This window comes from Bos javanicus, chromosome 5 (assembly GCF_032452875.1).
Source record: "Bos javanicus breed banteng chromosome 5, ARS-OSU_banteng_1.0, whole genome shotgun sequence".
Lineage (NCBI taxonomy): Eukaryota > Metazoa > Chordata > Mammalia > Artiodactyla > Bovidae > Bos > Bos javanicus.
In genome coordinates this window covers 32,540,351-32,564,020 of record NC_083872.1, presented here as the reverse complement: position 1 = coordinate 32,564,020, position 23,670 = coordinate 32,540,351, and the positions used below count along the sequence as shown (strand labels likewise).

Genomic DNA, 23,670 nt, shown 5'->3' with positions numbered 1-23,670 from the left:
GGCCCCATTATTGCATGGCAAATTGAAGGGGAAAAGGTGGAAGTAGTGACAGATTTCCTTTTCTTGGGCTCCAAAATTACTGCGAACGGTGACTGCAGCCATTAAATCAGAAGACGATTGCTTCTTGGCAGAAAAGCAATGACAAACCTAGACAGTGTGTTGAAAAACTGAGGCATTAATCTGCCAACAATGGTCTGGATAGTCAAGGCTATAGTCTTCCCAGTGGTCATGTATGGTTGTGAGAGCTGGACTGTAAAGAAGGCAGAACGCCAAAGAATTGATGCCTTTGAACTGTGGTGCTAGAGAAGACTCGTGAAAGTCCCTTGGCCAGCAAGATCAAATCAGTCAATCTTAAGGGAGATCAACCTAGAATATTCACTGGAAGCACTGATGCTAAAGCTGAAGAGCCAGTATTTTGGTCATCTGATGTGAACAGATGACTCATTGGAAAAGTCCCTGATGCTGGGAAAGATTGAGGGCAGAAAGAGAAGAGGGCATCAGAGGATGAGATGGCTGGACAGCATTACTGATAAATCCATTATATACATTTTCTCCTGCTTGCCTTGCATAATCTATTAACATGTGATTAAATTAGTAGTTTAATTTATTAGATTTTAACTTTTCTTTTTTCTTCTAATATAAGAAAGTGCTGCTCTAGCTACATCCCACAAAATTGTATGTAGATTCATCACGATTTTGGGGCTTGTGAAATTTTCTAATTTTTACCATAATTGGCTCTTTTGTTAAAAAACCAAACATGAGGTATCAGGAAAAAGGAAGTGAGATAAATAGGCCTTTAGTGGAGGTTTATATCGCTCTTGCTAGGTGTTGGGCAGTGTTTATGTTTGCTGTAGCTGTGGTGCCAGAGGCTAAAATTTCCTCTAGTGTCCTTATTTTCGTCTCCTCTGTTATCTTTTTGTTTCTTAGAGACTCCTTCCTAAATAGGGACTGAAGACTGTAGGCCTTTCGGGTATAATTCTTGAAATCCTCAAGTCCTACTGATGTGGTGGTAAGCGGTGGGGGAATGGAAGCATCCTGTGGTCCTTCGAGTAGGTCTTGGTTTCCTAGTGAGCCTGTGTCCTTATGCTGTGACCTTTACCTTCTCACATTTTCTTTTTTTTCTGGATCCTTCCCCAGGTTGGTTAGGTTCTCATAAGGTAGTATTCCTTGAGGACAGTCTGTTAAGGAGAACAGAGCTCTCTGAGCTTATTTCAGAATGGTTATTTTCCCTTCCCACTGCTGAAGCATAAAGGGATTTTTTTTTTCTTTTTGATCTTCATCATGAGAATCTGGTGGGGAGGCTGCAAGTAAAACTCATAAAACTAAGACGGCTTCCCTAAGGATGAGCCTCCAGGAGTATTTTTCTATGAAGCCAACCCATGCTCAGTCTCAATAACTAGTCAATTTTCCTTTAAGTGTTCTGACCAGGCTCTAGCTGCAGCTTCTGCTCCTAAGGAAGCTGGGATTCTCTGTGTTCACCTGTGTCCCAGTTTTTGGAGTGGTGGTTTGCCCTGTGACTTCAGTTCTCCAATGGACCTAAGAAGTGTTGATGTTCAGTTTGTTCATTCGTTTTTCTTTTTCACTGATGAAGGTGGGAGTGACAACTTCTAAGCCCCATACTCTTTCCATGTAAGATTAGACTTATAATTCATTCTTAATTAGAATTATGTTTCTCAATTTCCAAACATATGGGTTTCTTTCCAGGTATCTTTTTGATACTGATTGCTAACTTTTTTTTTTCTTTTCTATTTTATTTTTTAACTTTACAATATTGTATTGGTTTTGCCATATATCAACATGAATCGATTGCTAACTTTTAACTGCATTATGATTAGAGAACTTGGCTTGTGTGATTCCTTACCTATGAAATGTTTTAAGGTTTGTTTTATGGACCAACATGCAGGCTATTTTGAGGAATTTTCCATTTGTTTTTGTACTAGATACCTGTTACTCAGCCAGTGGGTGTGGTGCTCCGTCGCTCAGTCGTGTCCGAATTTGCAGCCCCATGGACTGTAGCCCGTCAGGCTCCTCCATTCATGGAATTTCCCAGGCAAGAATACTGGAGTGGGGTGCCATTTCCTATTCTAGGGGATCTTCCTGATCCAGGTACAAACCCGTGTCTCTTCATCTCCTGCACTGGCAGGCAAATTCTTTACTACTTGTTCCACCTGGGAAGCCCTAGTGGGTGCAGCGGAAGGAAATAATTGGTGTACTTATGTAGGACCAATAAGGGGAATTATAAAGATGCAGGAGTCACAGAGGGATGGAAAAGCACCCTAGGCTCTCAAGAGTGGGACCAGGTACTACCTTACAGGAACAGGGAAGGGAGCTGTAAAAGAAGGCCACTTGATAGGGGCTCTGGAACATCAGGGAAGGAGACAGGAAAATAAACACACCCACTCTCTTCCTGCTTTCCTCTACTCTTACTAACTCTTATTAGTTGAACCCAACCAGAGCTTAGAAGGTAATGAAGGCAGTCAACAAAAGTCTATCTATCAGGACACAGATCAGGGGAGAAAGTATGCATTTAGTTTTAGAAGGGCAAAAAAAAAAAAAAAAAAAAATGTCTAGCATACATAAAAGGTAGAGCGGACCCTTCAGGATGGGTGGAGCATATGGGTGGGGAAATATAAGCATTGGTAAAAGGAGGAGATTGGTAAAGTGGATGAGAAAAAGTATTGAAATTATAGGTAGTATTTCCATAATAGCGTACATGGTTTGCACACATTTCACTAAACGGCATTGTAAGAGTCCCACTGTAAACAGGCGGAGGTGATGAATGGTGAGACTGAGCTAGGCAAAAATGTGAGATTTGTGGGAACAAGGGAAGGATGGATATTGGGTGGATGAATTTTGGTTGGAAGTAACAGAGGGAAAGGGTAGAATTTAAGTAGGAATCCAGACTAGTGATAGACAGAAGGGCATGACTGGCTAGGAAATTCCTATAACTTGAAAAAAAAAGTTGGTGGGGGTAAGGGTAAGTTTAAATAGAGACAAACAGAGAGGTTTTAGGGAAGGTTTTTATTACAACTATTTACATGGATTGTTGCTATGGCAGTGTCAGCAGAAATCCTGCCCACAGTCCAGCAGAAAATGACTTTGCAGATAAGATAGAATTCTGTATTCTAAATTCTCCTTGGTTTCCTCCTATCTCTTCCCTCCCCATATCAATAACTCTCATCATTTTTATGATTCTTCCATTTTAACACCTCATCTCTCCTTGACATTACTGACATCTTTGGCCATACAATTCTTTATTTTAGGGGATTTCCTTTGTATTATAGAATGTTCAGCAGCATCTCTGGTCTCTACCTACTAGATGCTAGTACCTTACTCTTTCCTCCAGTAGTGACAACCAAAAAAATACCTTCAGATATTGCTGAATACCCCTGGGGGAGAAAATCATCCCTACTTAGAACCTCTGCTCTAGATTTTCAGAAATAGAACAGTGGTGGGGAAGACAGAAGATAGAACTGTAAGTATAGTTTCAGGAAATGTAGTATATTATAGGTAAAGCAAGAGATAGGAAGGAATCTTCATGAAAAAAAGGATACACTTAAACTGTATCCAGGTTAGTGTCAAAATTTACAAGTTGTAGCAAATAAATGTGTAAATAGGTCAAAGTGCTATTATATATTCTTGTACAATGCAGATGTCACTCAAAGCTTTCTTGATCCTAGGAGATTTCTATCTACAGCTCCCACCCCCAGTTTACAATGTGGGGAAGTAGGTGCTCTCCAGAGACTTTTGCTCTTGCTTCTGTTCTTCCTCTTCTCCATCAAAAATCCATATGCATTTGACATACAGCTCCTCCTCTTGCTGCCTCTGAGAAGTAATCCTATTAATCAATTCTTATATAGGGAGACAAATTTCATGGAGAATTTTGAGGCAGGCATAGAGGGATGGTGTCACATACCTTACAGCATATTTCTCCTGCTGCTGCTGCTAAGTCACTTCAGTCGTGTCCGACTCTGTGAGACCCCATAGATGGCAGCCAACCAGGCTCCCCTATCCCTGGGATTCTCCAGGCAAGAACACTGGAGTGGGTTGCCATTTCCTTCTCCAGTGCATGAAAGTGAAAAGTGAAAGTGAAGTCGTTCAGTCGTGTCCGACTCTTAGCGACCCCATGGACTGCAGCCTTCCAGGCTCCTCTGTCCATGGGATTTTCCAGGCAAGAGTACTGGAGTGGGGTGCCATTGCCTTCTCCACTATTTCTCCTACTCATTGTTTTTTTCCCCTATGTTCCACATCCTTTTGTTTCCCTCATGGCTCTCAATCTGCTCCTTTCTCAATCTTAATGTTCCTACCAGTTGACTTTGCCCTGGAAAGAAATGCTCTGGAAAGAATGAACTTGTCATCCTCTTTGATGAATTTCTCTAGAGGATCATACTACTTTCCCCCAAATTTTGGAATACACTCCTCCATTTTATTACACTTGCCCCTCCAATCATGAAAATGTATAACTAAGAGAAATTTGGTGGAAGTGAAATTAGATAGATGAGCATTATTAAACATCAACAGGATCTGCCATAAAGATTGTGGTGCTGGAGACAACTCTTGAGAGTCCCTTGGACATCAAGGAGATCAAACCAGTTAATCCTAAAGGAAATCAACCCTGAATATTCATTGGAAGGACTAATGCTGAAACTGAAGTTCCAATACTTGGTTTGAAGAGCTGACTCATTGGAAAAGACCCTGATGCTGGGAAAGATTGAGAGCAAGAGGAGAATGGAGTGGCAGAGGATGAGATGGTTAGATAGCATCACTGACTCAATGGAGATGAGTTTGAGCAAACTCTGGGAGATAGTGAAGGATAGGGAAGCCTTGTGTGCAGCAGTCCACGGGGTCACAAAGAGTCAGACACAACTTAGCAACTGAACAACAACAGCAGGATCTTTCAAGTCTTATACTAGCAGAAAGGAAGCCGTGAGTACTCCTTCCTGGAGCTTGTCAGCTAGTGAATCTCCCACTTCTTCCGGCTGCAGGAGGGGAAGTCAGGGGAAGTAGCTGCCCGTCCAGGTGTTTCTAACTACACAGACTCTGCTTGGGAAAGGCTGCTTCTCCCAAGGGCCCTCGCCATGGCCCCCTTCATTTCTTTGTTTCGGAAACTGTAGATGACGGGGTTGCACATGGGGGTGATGATGGTGTAGAGGAGGGAGAAAGGCTTGTCTTTGTCAGGACCGTGTGTGCTGCGGGGGTTCATGTAAGAGAACATGGCCGAGGTGTAGAAAAAGATGACCACGGTCAGATGAGAGGCACAAGTAGAGAAGGTCTTGCCTCGACGAGAGGAGGAGTTCCTGCCCAGGATGGAGGCCAGGATGTGGGCATAGGAGATGACGATGAGCACCATGGGGCTGAGCAGCACCACAATGGCATCGGCAAAGATGACTCTCAGACTAAACTGGGGGTCTCCACAGGAGAGAGCAATCACTATGGGGGCCTCACAGAAGAAGTTTTCTATGTGGTTGTCTCTGCAGAAGGGACCACGAAATGTCATGTAGTCAAGAAGGATGCCATTGATCAGCCCAAAGAACCAGGCTGTACTCACCAGTCTCACACAGACCTGCCGGCTCATGATCTGGGCATAGCTAAGTGGGTGGCAGATGGCAACATAACGGTCATAGGCCATGAAAGCCAAGAGGATGCACTCAGCCACACCCACACCAAAAACCAGATACATCTGGGTTAAGCAGGAGGCAAAGGTGAGAGTGTGATTCTTTATCACTAGGTGGACCAGCATCTGTGGGATGGTGGTGGTGATGAAGCAGACATCCAGGAAGGACAGGTGGCCAAGGAAGAAGTACATGGGGCTGTTGAGCCTGGGGTCTGTCCAGGTGATGAAGATGATGAGGCCATTCATGGCCATGGCAAGGCTGTAGAGGGTTAGGAAGAGGGCAAAGAGCAATGCCCGAGTGGATGGGGAGCTCTGCTCAAAGCTCACGAGGATAAACTCAGTCACGGTGCTGCCATTCCTTGTGTCTACCACCTGGGGCCTGCCTGAGAAGGGAAGATAGATAAAACACAGATAAGAGAGTAGGGTATAGGTAGGGGAAAATGAGTGAAAGATACGGGAATCTCAGTAAACTGCACGTGAGTCGGCACTGTCACGGGCACTGAAAATACTAGTTTTATTGCAGGCTGCGATAATGGAACCATAGTATAACCAAGGCAGATCTATTATCCTTTGTACAAATCAGGCTGTACTTGAAATACCATATGCAGTTCTGGACCTCTATTTTAAATGATTATCCACCAAAGGGATTATGTTCAGACAAAAAAGATGGTGAATGATCTAGAAACCACATGACAGACTTTTAAAGGAAACTTTAAGGGGAAGTCTTAGGGACACTCTGAGAGGTCCTTTTTAAATGTTCATAGGTTTTTCATCTAGAAGAGAGAATTTACTTTTTCTATGTAACCTCAATAAGTAGAACTCAAACCGGAGAGTAGAAATACTAGAGGAAAAAAATGACTGCTATTTCTTATGATAAATTTTTTTTTGTTCTTTTAAATATACAACCAATGTCTGCTCCTTGTGGAACATCTGGAAAATACCAAAAAAGCAAAAGCTAAATAAATAAATAAAAAGAATCAACCAGAGGGAAACTACAATCTATATTTTAGTTCATGTATTTTCAGTAGGTTTTTTTTTTAATGTTTATATTTTAAAAGCTTTGAAGACCAAAACAAGGCTGAGTGGAAACTTCCATAGGAACTTAAGTGAGGGGAGTATATTTTCAAGAAGAAATGCAGTGATTACAACTGATTCCAGGTTGGGGAATGCAATGCAATATAGTGAGAAAGTAAAAAGAATAAAAATTCATTCTTCATTTGAATGCGGAACTGGGAACAACTGCACTCCACTCCACTTTACAGTCAAAAATGGTTTATTCATTTAATAAACGAATGCCTAGTGTGTTCCGTATACTGAGCTGGGTGCCAAGGATATAAAATCATGCAGAGAACTTACTCCCTGACTCCATGGATATTATACTATACCCCAAGTAATTAAATCAGGAGGATAAGTGAGCTCATAGAAAACCCATATAACATATGGACAATATTAATAAAAAGCAAACATGTATGGGCAGATATATTTCAAACTCTATCGCCTCCATACAGGGAATGTACCCTTTGGAAGGGTCATGAAACACTTGCAACATATTATTGGTATATTAGAGTATAAAAAAATCTTAAATGAATTCTTAAGGTCCAAAAAAGTTCAGATCATATCGACCACACTAAAACTAGGCATTAAAATTCTTCTTAAATTTCCACATAGAGGAGATTTCTTAAAATTTATTTATTTTCTCCCCTCGATGAGAGAAAAAGAGTACAGGTGTCAGCTAGTGTATGGGATTTTCCTTAAGAATACTGTTTATCATCACATTGCACACTTCAAATATCATATAATTTTTTAAAATTATACCTCAATAAAGGTGAAAAAAAGCCTGTCAAATCCAAGTGGGAAAAAAAAAAGGAATATTGCTTGCTCATTTTTTTTTTTAACTTCAAGAAAAGAAATAAACTCTTACTGAATATATAAATTTAGAGGGTATTGTTTTGATAAATTGTGGATAACATTCTTCTGATCAGCAGGGCTTCCAGGAGTGTTGCACCATTTGTGCACTGCCCAAAGGCTCCTGAAGGTCACAGTGGCTGCTGAAGTCCAGCCTTTGCTCAGCTTAACCAAGCCGTGTACCCTGGTGAGGGGCTGTGTGGATTCAAAGTGGTACCTTTCTTCTAATCCTGTTCTGAGAGGGAGTGACTTTTTAAAATTAACCCAAATATACCATGTATGTTAGGAAGATGTGGCCATGAGGATAATTAAATTTCACCACTTGTTTTTTTTTTCCATCTGATAAGACTGGTGAAGTCTTTGAATGAATAATAATAACTAAGCCTATGTTCTACTGAGTGGGTTTTATGAATAAAAAGGCAGTAGGTATTTCTTCTAATGTGGTAGTACTCAAAGTGTGGTCCACAGACTAGTAGCAGCAGAAGGGTCACCTGGGAACTTCATAGAAATTATATTGGGCCTCACTCCAGATCTACAGAATCATAAACCCTGGGGATGGAGTCTAGCAATCAGTGTTATAACAAGCCTTCCACGTAATTCTGATGTACATTAAACGTTGAAAAACTACTAACGCAGTTGAAAAGTATAGCCCTCAAGACAAATATAGTCCATTGTTTATTTTTATAAATAAAGTTTAATTGGAACACAGCCATACTAATCTGCTTATGTATTGTCTGTGGTTGTTTTTCCACTACAAAGGCAGAGCTGAATATTTGCCAAAGACCATTTAGCCTGCAAATATGACTGTCAGATTTAGCAAATAAAAATATTAGATGCCCAGTTAAATATGATTTTTCAGATAATCAATGAATAATTTTTTATTACAAATATGTTCCATGCAATACTAGTAAATCAATGCATGGAGGCTAAAATATTTACTAGCTGGTCCTTTACAGAAAAGGTTTGCTGACTCTTGCATAATCTTATGATTGTAGAGTGGACTTGCCTCCAATAGGAGCATGTAAGGGAGGCAATGAGAAAAAGGCCTTATTCCTGATCCTGGGATTCTGGTGGGTTGAGTCTCAAGTACTTCCCTCCCAATTAGAAGACTCAAACTAAGAGATCAACCTGCCTGGGATGGAAGGGCAGCTGGTGCCACTTGCTTTTCTGTTTATTAAACTTATTATATGAGTTATTTTCTTTAAGTGCCTACTGTTACACATGTTCAATTAAGATAGAGTGGATGTTTTAGTAGAATTTTGCTACTAAACCAGAAGGGATTTTGTAACAACAATAAAACTAGGCATGATTATGAAAAACACTCCATCTAGTAAACATTGAAAAACAAAAAGCCCTCTGAAAACAACTTTTAGATAGATCAAACAGGGAATCAAAAGATTAATTACAGACTAAAAAAATAATGATAATAAAAGGAAGCATATATCAATAAATATATACACAGGTGTTTGTTAAAGGAAAAGTTAATAGCCTGAAATACTTGCATTAAGAATAAGAAATAAAGATAAATTAAATGAAGTGAAATAGCTCAAGAAGTTAGAAGCAGATAAAATTAACATAAGCAAAACCAAAAGGGAATATATGGAAAGATCAAAGAAGAAATAATTGAATACAAAAACAGAAAAAAGTAGTTAATAAATAAACTCAGAGTTAATAAATAAACTTAAAGATAATAAATAATTTCAAAGAAATTGGTCCTCTGAAAACATCAATAAAATAGACGAACTATTATTTACATAAGAACAACAAAAATGAGATGAGAGGAAGAAAGCACAATATACAAGTTATAAACAAGTTTTAATAATCACAGCCACAAAGGAAAAAAAATAGTTATGCCACAGTATTTTGCCTATGACCATCGGGTTTGAAGGTCGGAGGAAAAGATAATTTTCCAGGTAAATGTTAATATAAATCACTAAAATTCATTAAAGAAAATATAGAAACCAAACTAAACCAAACCAAACTAAACTTAATGAAATGAAGCTGTTCTGAACTTTGGCTTCACATTATAGTCTCTTGAGTTTTAAAATGTTGCCATGATGTTGCTGTGCCTATGTTGCAAACCAGACATATTTAAAACAATGTAAGGGGAGAGATTCAGGCATCAGTGTTTTTAAAAACTTCCCAGGTGGTTCCAATGTTGCAGTCAAGTTTGAGAAGTACTAAAACGGAGAAAATTGACAAAGAGCTAAGCCCCAAATGGCTCCAGACCATGATAGTTTCCTGAGTTCTTTCTAATTTTGCAGCAATCAAATATTTTTGACAGTTTATGATAGAAAAAATAATGGGTTCCTAACTACTTTTACAAAGTCATCAAACTGTTGAATCCAAACTCTGAGAAGTATACAAAAGAAAATTATAACTAAGACAGTTTATTAATAATGATGAGTCAGGCAAAGTAAAATCTTAACAAATAGAATTCATCAATGCAAAGAAAAATACATCATGATCTAGTGAAATCCATTCCAGTGATTTAAGGTTCTGCTTATGTTAGGAATTCTAGTACTGTAACTACCATAATAATATGTCAAAGGTGAGAATATTCTAAATTATAAATGAGATGTTTGATAAAATTCAATAGTGATACCTGATTATTAAAATTTCTTAGTAAAGCAGTACTTGAAAGAGGTTTCCATGTCATAATTTAAAAATTTATCTAAATTAAAATAATTATGAAACACATTATGCATTATGTACTATTTGTTCTGATGTGTAATATTAAGTTTTTAAAGCTTCAAAACCATACATGGAATAGATAGTCTTTCTTTCATCCTTATTTTACAAACACACAGAAAAGGGGAGCAATTTGCCCAATATCATGCAGACACTTGAATTAAAATCTGAGAGTCTGATTCCAAAAGGTACAGTCAACTGCCCCCACAGCTTCAGAGTTTTGGATGCCCTATAATTACTAGCCAAAGTATCTGAAAAATGAATTCAAGAGGTAGTATGTTGGTACATGTTTAACAGATGGCTCTTCCAGGGACACCTGATTTGTAACATTTGCTAATTTCCATAGTGTAAATATTCCCATATGACCTGCTGCTGCTGCTGCTGCTAAGTTGCTTCAGTCGTGTCCAACTCTGTGCGACCCCGGAAATAGCAGCATACTAGGCTCCCCCGTCCCTGGGATTCTCCAGGCAAGAACACTGGAGTGGGTTGCCATTTCCTTTTCCAATGCATGAAAGTGAAAAGTGAAAGTGAAGTCACTCAGTCATGCCTGACTCTTAGCGACCCCATGGACTGCAGCCCACCAGGCTCCTCCGTCCATGGGATTTTCCAGGCAAGAGTACTGGAGTGGGGTGCCATTGCCTTCTCCGCCCATATGACCTACTTTGCTAGAAATGTGACACCACTAAGCATGGAGTTAGGAAGGGATGCCGGTCACATTACTGTTGTATGCTTTTCCAACCATATGGATACAACAGATGTAAATACAGGACCTTGAGAGGATAGATAATAGTAAAATGTAGTGAAAAACTTAGAAAGTAATGAATTTTTAGTATCTATTACCTGTGTCTTATAATATATTTAATGGCTTGTTATAATATGTTAAAATGGCCATGTTTAACAATCAGTTCTTAAAATGCCTCAAAATTTAACAATTGGTTCTTCAGAGCTGGTACCAACTGGGTTCAGCACACCACTGGAGTGAAAAGGAAGGGCAGAATTATCATTTGCAGGCGTATTGTTAGCATTGGTGAAGACTTTTAGGATTAGGTGCATTTCTTCCTTTCTCTTTATGTTTCTGCCTCAGCCTACAGGGAGGCCAGATTTTCTACCTAGGAGGGGATAGGATAAGAGTACAGAAAACACTTTTGACCTCACTGTTCATCTTTCCTGTAGAAATAACTTAAATATCCCTCAGTTGAGCACTGGTTACGCATATTATGGTACATACAAAAAATGGGAAAATCTTGTAGAAATTATGTCTTACCTCATTCTGTTGCTATAGCTAGAAACGGTCTGCTTGTCACCAAACCATTTCAACAGGTAAGAAGGACAGTCTCATGGAGGCTGTGGATGAGCTAGCCTAGGCAGGACAATGGAACTTGGGGTCCTCTCTGGAAGAAACAGTACCCCATTAGCTTACATGAAATTTCTTACATGAAATCCCTTACGTGAAATTTCTCAAATCATTCCAGATGAATGTCAACTCAGGTAAAGTTTCTTTACTCACTTACAGTAGTTTCTAGTTTACAAAGCATACTTATGTATATTATTCTGTTTAACTCTTATAAAAACCTATTAATAAGGTACTATCTCCATTTTACAGAGGAGGAAAACTGAGGCTCAGAGAGCTAAAGTAACTTGCCCAGGATCATACATCTAGCAAATAAAAGTAATGAGATTCAGACCAGGCCTTTTAAGTCCTTATAATAACTTTTCCCAAGCTGCTTAAGGCAGAGATGTCACTACCTCCTGTAGGTTATACAATTACTTAATGTCACATTTTGGTCAGGAATATATACACACACCCACCCATGTACACACACATATGTGATAATTCATATTTCATTATAGTTATAGGCTTCCTTCTTTGAAATTAATCCCTAATAAAAACAATATATTATGAAGGAAGAATTCTCTTTAAGATTTGGAGCTATTGATTAGCCATTTTAGCCTTTTTCCTTAGGTTAAATATTTACAGGCCCTTTTATGATGCCTTGCTATCCTTATTTCCTCATTATCTTTAAAGTTTCCAGAAAGAAGAAAAGAAGCAACTAAAGAAGACATTGACTGGAGGCTTGGAGACAAGTATAAGAACTAAAGCAGCACATACACTTTGTATTTAAAAAATTCAGTGTATATAATGCCCCTGGCTAACAGACTGATGAGATCATCCTTGAAACAAAGAATATATTGTGGAGGGCGCTGAATCAGAACACTGAAAAGAAAGACTAATGAGGTTAAGAAGGAATATTCTGGGAGATACCCCTATTCAACTATAGTAAAGAGCTCTCCTCTAATGATCATAAGACAGAACAATAGAAAATAGAAGTAAGTGCAACAAGAATATTAAGTTAGACTAAAGGAATGTTTTAGTATTTTAACAAGGAGTTTGAAAGCATCAAGTGACTGACCAAGGAGTAATGAAAGATCTTTTCTGTACTCATTGCAAATAGGACAGATTTCAGTGCATCAGGTCTCATTTCAGGTCAAAATGGTCCAAAAGCGCAGTGGACTGGAGCCTATGCTTCCTTCTGTGTTTGCTTGTGTGTTAATAGCATTAAGATACAGCCACACTCACTCCTCTCCATATCCAATTAGCCTTTCGTTCCCTTTTTTCAACCTCCCCTACCAGCTTTATGCACCCTCCACTCCATTTACGATTTACCATACACAATCCATCTATTTGTTCATTCAGTTTTTGTTTGGTGCCTACCATGCACACACTCCAGTCCTGGCCTCCACACTTTTACACATACTGGTCGTTTTTTATGTTATTGTCCTTTACCCCTATTGGCTTCTGGTGAATTCTTTCTTATCTTTTGTGATGCAAATTATATACTGCTTCCTCAGCAAAGCCTTCCCCAATAAACTATCACCTCTCCCGTTCTTTTCTTTTAATGAAAAATCACTTAATTTCTTTTCAGAAGTAAGCTGTTTTGATTCCATTATTTGCTCTTTAAGCCACAAATGTTGTGGACAGTTAATACAAGGCCCTCCAAATGATCAGAAGAATTAGCTTTATAACAATTCTGGCAGTAGACCAATACTGATATATTTAACAATCTTTATCATGGATTAGCTAAGAAATAAATACTAAATATAACATTGAAATAATCAATACAAAATAAAACTGAAAATAGGTAAAACTATATGCAGCAAGATTTAGATCTATAAATTTTGACTTGGGAAAATGGGACTGGATAAAAATAAGGCCCACAAAACAAATCTCATAGAAGCAGAAGCTATCATGGTAAAATTGATTTGAACAGAAGACTGATAGAAGTATATTGATAAGTTAAACATAAATAAGTTAGTCTGGATCAAAATAACTTCAGTATTTTTATTCACATGACAAAACTGGAAATATTTTAAGTAGTATACTAGAAAACTGATCAAGGAATTAATTTGGGTTAATGAATTTATTAAGATTAAGTCATATCAATAATTCAATGGTGCTGGTATAATTCTGATTTAAATGCTGTTATTGACTAACATAGAATCAGTCAGAAGGCTACAACATTGAGAGGAAAATAACTGTAGAATCGTTAATAGTGGGACAAAAATATGTATTGGTTCTCCAGCACAAAGCAAACTTCTGATTAATGGTTTCTGAACAAGTAAATGAATATTTAAACAATGTGATTTTTGTTGATCACTTTCTATCTATGTAACCCACTAGCTGAAATTTACCTGAAATGCATATTTATCAAATTTGAAATATTTAATACATAATTCAGTCTGAAAAATTTGCGTTTTTAGCTTTCTTTTGAACATTTCAAGGAGTTTTAAATTCCAATTGATCTATGTATCCTCCTACCTTAATTTTAAATAAACAAAAATATGTATTACTCAGGAAATGAGAGCATGCAATACGGAGAAAAAGGGACAAATTAGAGAAACCACCATGATAACGCTGAATATTTCTTCACTATTTCATTGATCCTTCTGCTTTCCAAGAAAGAAAGAGAGAACCTTAGGGCAAGGGAAGCGAACTGAGGAATGTAAATTGATTTTTTATTTAGTTTGTTTTAAGAAAGCTTCACACCATAACTTAACCGTAGTTGTATAAAATTTTGAATATATTTCAAAAGCCCACAGGAAGAATGGAAGAAAATAGAATTTTCAATGAAGGGGAACTTCTGTGCCAAAGGTGATAAATCATCAATCAGCCTTCTGGCTCACACAGATGTGTTTTATTAAGCCACAGTCTTTCCTCTGAAGGACATCTCATGTGAAACTCAAGATATAAACTTCTAAGGGAAAAACAGAAGATCTTCCTGCACTGTGCCTATTCTTATCAATAACTAATAGAGTTAATTAGTTTATTAGAAGCCTCTAGCTCGTCCCAGTCCCAAGACTCTTAGTTGTCACTCCACTACAGAATGTTCTGATAGGAATTCAGGCTTTGCCTAAGTCACACTAGAAATCATGAAGAGAAAAAAAAAAGAAAAAGAAATCATGAAGAGAAAGATAGATTGGACTGTATCAAATGGAAAGCTGGTAGAACTAAAAAAGAAAATATAAGAGGCAACAATATATGAAATTTATTTTAAAGAGCTTGTCAAAACACCAAGATCTTAAGAGATAAAAGGACAAGAACTAATTATTCATAAAATGGAAAAACCATTCCAAGTGTTCAAACTCTTTAATAACAAACAATAGTTTTAAAACAGATACTATTTATGATCCACTAAATTATATAAATTATAAAATTATAACATGCTGGTTAAGTGGTACTCCATTCTTGGCTGGAAAGCAGTTTGAAAACATGTAACAAAAGCTTTAAAAATGTTCATTTCTTTTAATTTAGGATCTTTTAAATAATACTGACCCCAGAGTTCAATTATCTGGATTAAAATTCTGGCTTCATTGTGTTGAACTCAACAATGTTGTGCTCTATCTACCCAAACAAAGCAAAGATTTCTGACAAAATAAATAAATAAAATTCTGGCTTCAACACATATCAACTGTGTAAACTAAGGTGACTTAAATTAACATGCCTCAGCTTCCTCATCTCTAAGATGGAATAATAATGATAGTAACTACATTATATTAGTTGCTCAGGCATGTCCAACTTTTTGTGACCCCAAGGACTGTAGCCTACCAGGCTCCTCTTTCCATGGAATTTTCCAGGCAAGAGTTTCAGAGTGGGTTACCATTCTCTTCTCCAGGGGATCTTCCTGACCCAGGGATCAAACCCAGGGACTCCTGCTTTGCAGGCAGATTCTTCATCTGAGCCACCAGGGAAGCCCAGTAACTACATTATTAGATCATTATGAGGATTAAATGAATTGATATTTGTGAAGTTTTTTGACTAGTGCCTGGCACACAGTGCTAAATAAGTTTTCTAATGTGAATAGAATCAACCATTTAAAAATTTACTCCAAGAAATTAATTACCAAAGCTTTATACACAAAATTGCAAATCATGGCATTATTTATAACAGCAAAAAATAAAAAGCTATAATAGAGAAACGGTTATCTACATTATAGATTAAAGTGTTGAAATATATAGTCATTAAAATTATGTTTATGAACTCTCTATAATGATGCTGAAATACTTAGTAATTTTAAGTGAAACAAAGAGCAAAATATAAACCAGCATATTTGGTATACCCATGAGTACATTAATTAAACAGCATTTTCCTTTGCATTGATAAATGATCAAAGGAAGCTCACCAAAATGTTAAAAGTGGTTCCTTGTACTTTCATATATTGATATATATACATTTTTATGGTATAAAGTAATAGTATGTATAATAATATTATTTTGGTATGATTTATAAAATGCACCAAAGATAAACACACTCTCACTTACTCATGACATCTTCTTACTCTTTGTGTTTAAAATACCCTTGTTAAACTGAGTAAATATTGTATATAATTAGTTTGTTTAATAAAGCTATATGTATATATAATTAAAACATATTAGGTATATTAAAAAGAAATAGATCAACTTAATAAATACATAATTTATTCATTCACTCAACAAATATTCATAAAGAACTTATTATGAGCCAGGCCCTGTTTTAGACACTTGGGAAAGAGCAATTGATCAAGACCCTGATGCTGGGGAAAACTGAGGGCAGGAGGAGAAGCGGGTGACAGAGGATGAGATGGTTGGGTGGTGTCACTGACTCAATGCACATGAGTTTGAGCAAACTCTGGGAGATAGGGAAGGACAGAGAAGCCCTGTTTACTGCAGTCCATGTGGTCGCAGAGTCAGAAACAACTGAGCGGCTGAACAATAAAGACTGTCCTCACGATGCTTCCATTCTATTGGAATTAAGAAAATAAAATAGAAATGGCTTTGGCTAAAAGAATGTTGAAGTGGCTAAAAATATACATCTCGAAGGACTGAAAAAGATTTAGAAGGGTTAAACTCATGGTATTATTAAGCAAAGTCCATCAAATTTAATAATTCTTAGACATATGCATTTCAGACAGTCATATTCTGAGATGATTTCCTTGGACGTTAAAATTAAGAGAAATACAGACAGACCCCAAAGCAGATGCAAAAATAGAAAACTCTTAAAGAGTTGAAATCATCCAACTATCGATACACATAAGCTGTTATGAATTTGTTAAATGTGAATTTTAGGTGAATCTGTCATTGTGAAAATTAATCATTAGGCTCACAGGAGGATTAGTTTTAGGATACTTAGTTCACTCCCTTTAGGCTACGGTGGAATTAATATCTAAATAGCTTTTGTGATTTTTATGGGAATTAAAAGAAATATTGTTATCAAATACCTAGCTAAGTCTAACCTTCATCTATTATAGAGCAATTTATATTGTCATAGCCTTAGCAAAAAATAAGACTTATGTTCAATCCTTTCTTTACCATGTAGTAGACATTTTTCAAGGTAAATGTGACCTTTCCCCCTTACTCTGACTCTTCTAGATTCTATTCTTTTATAGTTAGATCTATTGCAAAATCTCCATATTTCTGAAACATGAAGAATTATACTTCATGTCGCATGTCGGTCTGACATTGTGAGGGCCCTCACTTGGCATGACAGATCTTTACTGCTACGGACAAGACAAAAGCACAGGCTGTATTCACAAGGAAACTTCTCTGGCACCCACAAGTGAGCTGTGATTTTAAATCTTTCTTTCAATCTACTTTCTTACTTTTAGATGGATTTCATATCCACTTTGTTTCCACTTGATAGTTGTTCATTGTCTCCTCCCCAGAGACACAATCTAAGCTATAGAGCAAAAACCAAATAAAAACCTTCTGAAAATAACCACCCCTAGAAGGGGTTTTAAATAATTTGGGGAAAAGTTCACCCCTGAAAACACATTTCACTTCCAGTACTCTAAAAAGCAGAGGGAAAACAAAGTGCAAAGGTGACCAGTTAATCTACTTTTAGAATGATCTGTGAGTGTGCTTAGTCACTCACTTGGGTCCAACTCTTAGTGACTCCGTGGACTGTAGCCTGCCGGGCTCCTCTGTCCATAGAATTCTCCAGGCAAGAATACTGGAGCGGGTTGCCATTCCCTTCTCCAGGGGATCCTCCCACCCAAGGTATAGAACTCAGGTCTCCTACATTGCAGGTGGATTCTTTACTGCCTGAGCCATCAGGGAAACCCTTTAGAATGATTAGTCCTTGACTATTAAAGGCCTGGATATTTGTACAAGATGAGATTGTTGGAAATTATACACAGGTACTTTTTGATTGATGAGGTCAAAATTGAGCAGAAGATAGGCTTGTTTTAGAAGTCTTAAGGCTACAGTTAATGTGAACTACAATGCCATTTATGTTGTCTAGAAAAACTGTACAGATTGTAAAAAGAATCAGAAATACAAAGATAGGGAGAGAAGACAGACCATCTGAAAGTCTTGGAAAGAACTAAAGCATTATCAGGTCAATGACATACACTGTATTAATATTTAGAGGTGATGGAGATACTATTTTGAAAATTAACATCTACATGTGAAATATACATATATATGGCAGATGTATAGAAAAAGCTTAGGGTTTGGAAGTAGATAAACTTACTAACAACATTTTGTTGACTGGTGTAAATATTAATTGATAAGGAAAAACCTATATTCAATGTGACTGACCAACAGTAGTTGTTTAGTACACATTCATTACCTTCTCCTTTACTTCTTTTCTCCCTTCTTTTCTTCTTTGCACTCTGTATGTTGGAAGAGATCTTTTAAAATCTTGATCCAATGTTCCACTTACATGGAAAATTCCTGGGTAGAAACTGGTGGTTTTTAAAAAATCACTCTTCTGGATCAGGAAATTCTTTTGTATATGAGGTTAAACTCTTGTCTCATCTCAACTCCTTGCCCTACCTCCTTTTAAATTTATTTATTTTGTATTCCTTAGAGAAAATGAGAAAAACTGAATTTTCATGTTATTTGCTTGTTTTGTAATATATTCATAAACCTGTTTGAGACTTCCTCAGCCATCTTTTCTCAAAGGAGCAGGAAAGAAAAATGCACAGATAAACAGGAAAACTATTCACAGGAAAATGAAGTGAGAGAAAAGCACAACTGGGAAAGGAGGAAGAGAAACACATCATGAGGAAGATAAAAGGAAAAAAGGTGGATGGGAAGAAAATGGAAGATAAAGTCAAATCGGGGAATAAAGTGAAAATTAGAAATAAAGTAAGACTACATTGTGAAAACATAACTGGGACCATCCCTTCCATCCAAGACTCTCCATGGTTTAGATTCTCTCACATATGCCTCACAACAATCTGTGAGGAACTTCATGCGAAAAGGTGCCACTAACAAGACTTTAAAACGGAAACAGAACCTCGGGAAAGAGGAAGTGACCTGACTTGTCAAGTATCTAGAAAGGTAGAGAGGTAAGACTCTAATTGTGGCCATTTAGTATCCTCAAAACCCCTGTGGATCAAGGCCATTTATCATTAGTGTATGAAAACCAAAAGAAACTTCCTGGTCCTGGGACAGTGCCCTTTCTGCTATTCATGCTGAAAGAGAATGGAAAAATTATTAAAGGTGGGGATAGAGAGAGAGGGAGATGAAAGCCATGGTGAGGGTAGACAGAGAGCCAGAGAAAGAGAAAAAAACTCCTAGAAAGAGGAAAAGCCAAATAGGAGACAGACTGAGAGGCCCACATAAGCAAAATGGCACATGTCCTTGGGTGGTACAGAATCAACCTGCTAATCTAGGAGTCTGGAACCCTCTCAATTCAACCAGGTGACTCAGAAGAGTTGGTCTGGTTTTGGGCTCTTTCTGCCTTAGGTCACTTCAAAACCAGACCAGCTGTCTCATCCAAGCCATCTGCCCCTCAGCCAGAGTAAGAAGGGCAGGTGGAGAGAGCCTGATAGAAACACAGAGGGGAGATACAGAAGAAGCAACTAACTGGAGATAGTTGGGAAATCAGACGCATAGCTAGTCATCTAGAGAGGAAGAAACAGAGCAAGGGGTTAACTGAGTCAAGATCTGTGACATTTGGCTTTTTAAAATAAAAAAAATAACCCTGTGACATCTTGTATATGGCCACTGTGCTGAATCCTGTGTGATCTGAACACAAGTGGTTTCTGAGAGAGACGGTGAGTGTTCATCTCTGATGGATGCCAACAGAGGCAGAGTCAGCTTTCAGCACAGGGGAAGTATACGTTCACTGACCTTTTCCATGGGCTTTGGCATATACAAGCGAGGACATTGGCTGTGCTGCTGTCAGGCCCAGAGTGAAGGTGCTGTGAGTTCTGCTGTAAGCCAGCTGCTCATGTATACTTTGAGTTTCCAAGTCTCTATTCCCTCTGACTCTACTGTACTCTCCACGCTATCTTTCTCACTCTATCACACACACACACACGCACACACCAATGTAGCAAGAGATCCAGCAGGCTCACAACATCATGGAAGTAGAGACTGCTTCTCTCTGGCTACTATAGGAAACTTACTATAACAGATGAAGAATCCATTTTTAAGTCTGTCTTTATCTGATCAGGTCTCAGGAGTCTAAGCAGATCAGAGCAGTCTTAGGATCCTCAGGGAAACATGTCCATTGGCAAAGCGCCCTGGAAATTCTGGGTTAGTTTCAGATTTGCCAGGCAGAACATTTTTTTCCCCACCTAAGACTGCTGTTTATTAGAACTAGAGGTCATGATATTCCTGTTTCTTGACCCCTTATGTCAGACAAAGAATCCCCATTCCCCAGAGGTAGAACCTACCTATAACCTATCACTGTCAACCCGAGGGATTAAGGAAGATTCAATCCAATGTGAGATGCCAGGAAATGAAGTTTTCTTTGGAAAAATGTTTAATTCAGAACAGTTCCTAAATGAAATCGATTATCTAGTCATGTTCAAAATGTCCTACTTGTCTTGTATACTCTTTTTTTTAAACAATTGTTTTGTTAGTATAAGAATCCAAGCAAGACCTTATAAGCAGCACAGCACAGGAAAGGGTGGGCCATGTCAATAAGACTAATTTTGCATACCTCTGCTGGCAGTAGGAAGGCTCTAATTTCCTCGCCTGCCCTGCTCAGATGGGTTTAGCAATTGCACAGGGTTGAAGCTACAGAGGCAGCATTTCATCAAACTTGGCCAGGGACTACAGGGCTGATAATGTGATAGTGTGCCACGTTTAAGCCTCTATTTTCACTTTCTCCTCAAGCAATCTTTGATATCATGTGCCAAGGGACAGTCCACTGGGGTGCTGAAGGAAGCCCCTTATTAGGAACCGCTTGTGTTCATGACATTAGTGCAACATGAGGAGAAACCAGAGCAGAGGGTAAGGCAAACAAAGGCCACCCTGCCAGGAGATCAGGAAACTGTCATCTGTAGAACAAGGTGAGAAACGGGGTCAACCTCTTCTAGGAGTATCTTTAGGGAAGGAATGTTATTTTGAAATTGATACATGAAATGAAGAAGATGAACAGCTTCCAATCTAGGTAGTATAGAAATAGCTTTAAATCTATCTCCCTCTGACTTTGAATCAAGATGAAGAGGCATATCCTGACCTTTCCTCAGGCCCTTGGGTTCATTCTTGAGGGACATTTTTTTCTGGGGTGATAAATAGACCTCTGTACAGGAATAACACTGGACCCTTTGTTCTTTAACCACAAATGAAGTCCTAAAGTCTTTAACTCAGTTGTCACTAAGTCTGAAAGAGTAATATCGAATATATTGCACCATCTGTAGGTATAGTGTTAAAGAAAAAACTCATCCTTATCCAATTTTTAACTGATCAAAATACAAAATACCATATTGTGCAATCTAACAAATTTTGAAGCTGGGTATAATTTTTAAAAAGGGAAATAGCTGTCCTGAATTAAGATGATTAACTCCATAAAGGGTGACATTAATTTTTTTGAGAACAAGCATTGTTGTTACTAATATTTAATAAATGGTAGAGAAGTATAACAACTGACAGGCTACTATGCACAGCTCACAAAATTCCGTGTCTTTCTTTGGGACATGGTAAACAGAATTTCTTAATTTTAATATAGTCATATGTAAGATTCCCCCTTTTTTTGTTAGTACTTTTGTCTTAAGGAACATTTCCCAACCCTGGCATCATGTAAATATTTTTATATTTTATCTTCTAAAGCTTTATTGTTTTACCAATTAGATCTAATAAATGATATGGAAGTGGTTTTTGTATTCTGCATACATCAAGTAGGAGGCAAATGTTGGTGTCATTTGTTTTCTGTATGAAAAGTAGTTGTCTGTGTATGGGTGTGCTCAATTGTTCAGTCATGTCTCATTCTTTGTGACCCCATGGACTGTAGCTCACCAGGCTTCTCTTTCCATAGAATTCTGCAAGCAAGAATACTGGAGTAGGTTGCTATATCCTACTCCAGAGGATCTTCCTGACCCAGGGATTGAACCCACATCTCCTGCATTGGCAGGCAGATTCTTTACCACTGAGCCATTGGGGAAGCCAAGTTGTTTGGGTATCCTTAATTCAAAAACCTTTTTCCATACTGCTTAGCAGTTCCACCTTTGTTATGAATGGGTTTTCATAACATGGATGGATTTTATGTGTGTACCATCATGCCGTTTGTTAGTAAAGACAGTTTTAATTCTTCCTTTTTACTCTTTAGGCCTTAATACTGATTAAAATACTAAGAATGGAAATAGTTGTTTTATTCCTTATATGAAGGAAAAAGTATTCAAGATTTCATCTTAAGTATGATATGAACTACAGGTTTTTTTGTTTGTTTCTGTGGATTCCCTTTGTTAGATTGAGGGTCTCTACCTTTTTCTAGCATTTCAAATTTATGTTCTCATGCCTACAAAATAAAAACTAGCTTTTGAGAACACATTTAAACCAAAATATATACATTTTAAGCATATTAGAAAATTGTCTACTGTTGCAGCAGTGAGGCGAGGGGAGTGGAGATAAAGGGTATAAAGACAGAATAAAACTTATTAAAGACATAAATCAAGAGGGCCTTTCCTTGCAGGCACCAATGATAGCTTGTCAGGAACAGAGAACTGTAATTAACTCAATCCTCCCAGGAACAAAATTTTTAAAACAAATGAAAACACAAACATAAATATATTAGCACCTAGAACATGAACAAAATAGCATTTGAAAGAGGAAAAGCTGGAATGATGAACAGCTTGCAAAAATACTGACAGTGATATGGGCTTTTCATTCTGAATAAGAAGTCTAAAAAACATGGAAGTCTGATTCTCAGACACACGGGTGTCATTTACAGTTGGAAGGGGGGAAGTAATGTTTTGGAGGTTCTGATTTAGATATCTGAAATACTTTATCTCATTTATCACTCAGTCTTTATAACCACATTGAGCTGAAGACTGTCTTAGTCAAGACTTTTTGTTGTGAGAAATAGAAACTCATCTGTAATAGTTTTGAGGGGGAAAATGGAGTTTATATAGGATGCATGGTTATCTCACAAACTCAAAGAGCAAGAAGGTAGGCAGATCTCCAAAGCTAACCAAATCCTGGGCAGTCATTATCTTAGGTTCGTTGTCTGGAGACACGTTATTTTACCTCTACTTCCCTCTGTCTGATGACTTTCACCTATTCTCCCTGCCAATTTTTTTTGTTTCTTCAGGTACATGGCAGAAGACAACTACTCCATAGCTTGAGTGTCTGCTTGTTCCAGGCTAGCAATGGACTGTACTTACTACATACCAAAATCCCAGGAAAGAGGACATAGTTGATCCAGCTTGATCATACTGATCGTGGTGATGATGGGGGAGGGGTGGTGTCCCATGATACTTAACTAAAGTGATTGCCAGCACCCACCACTGTGGGAGAAGAAGAGGGTTCTTGGGGAATGGTCTGTGTTTCTAAAATCTCTACCACAACTAACAGGACTGAGCAACATCTGCCAAATGAATGAATGACATGAGACTCAGTGCTCTTCAACTTCAAAGCCCATGATTTTTCTAATACATCATACAGCCTTCAAACGTTTGCATCTGAGATAACTGTTTCCACTACCTCAGTAAAAGAGCAAGGTCTTGTATAAGAGCATTTCCAGGAAACAG

The 23,670-nt window shown here is 37.8% G+C and overlaps 1 protein-coding gene across 1 annotated transcript; it reads right to left on the bottom strand.

The window, feature by feature from the left end:
- Positions 1–5,029: 5,029 nt before the first annotated feature.
- LOC133248670 (olfactory receptor 10AD1-like) lies at positions 5,030–23,393 on the bottom strand. The gene is made up of 2 exons (XM_061419036.1): positions 23,312–23,393; positions 5,030–5,997 (listed from the first exon to the last, which is right to left on the bottom strand). Exons 1-2 carry the CDS (start codon positions 23,391–23,393, stop codon positions 5,030–5,032), a joined length of 1,050 nt encoding a protein of 349 aa, XP_061275020.1.
- Between the last annotated feature and the right edge of the window lie 277 nt (positions 23,394–23,670).

Coding starts and splice junctions, on each gene's coding strand:
- LOC133248670 (XM_061419036.1), bottom strand. CDS start 23,393: ATGGGACACCACCCCTCCCCCATCATCACCACGATCAGTATGATCAAG. Junction 5,998..23,311: donor TCCTCTTTCCTGGGATTTTG/GTATGTAGTAAG, acceptor TTCCCTTCTCAG/GCAGGCCCCAGGTGGTAGAC.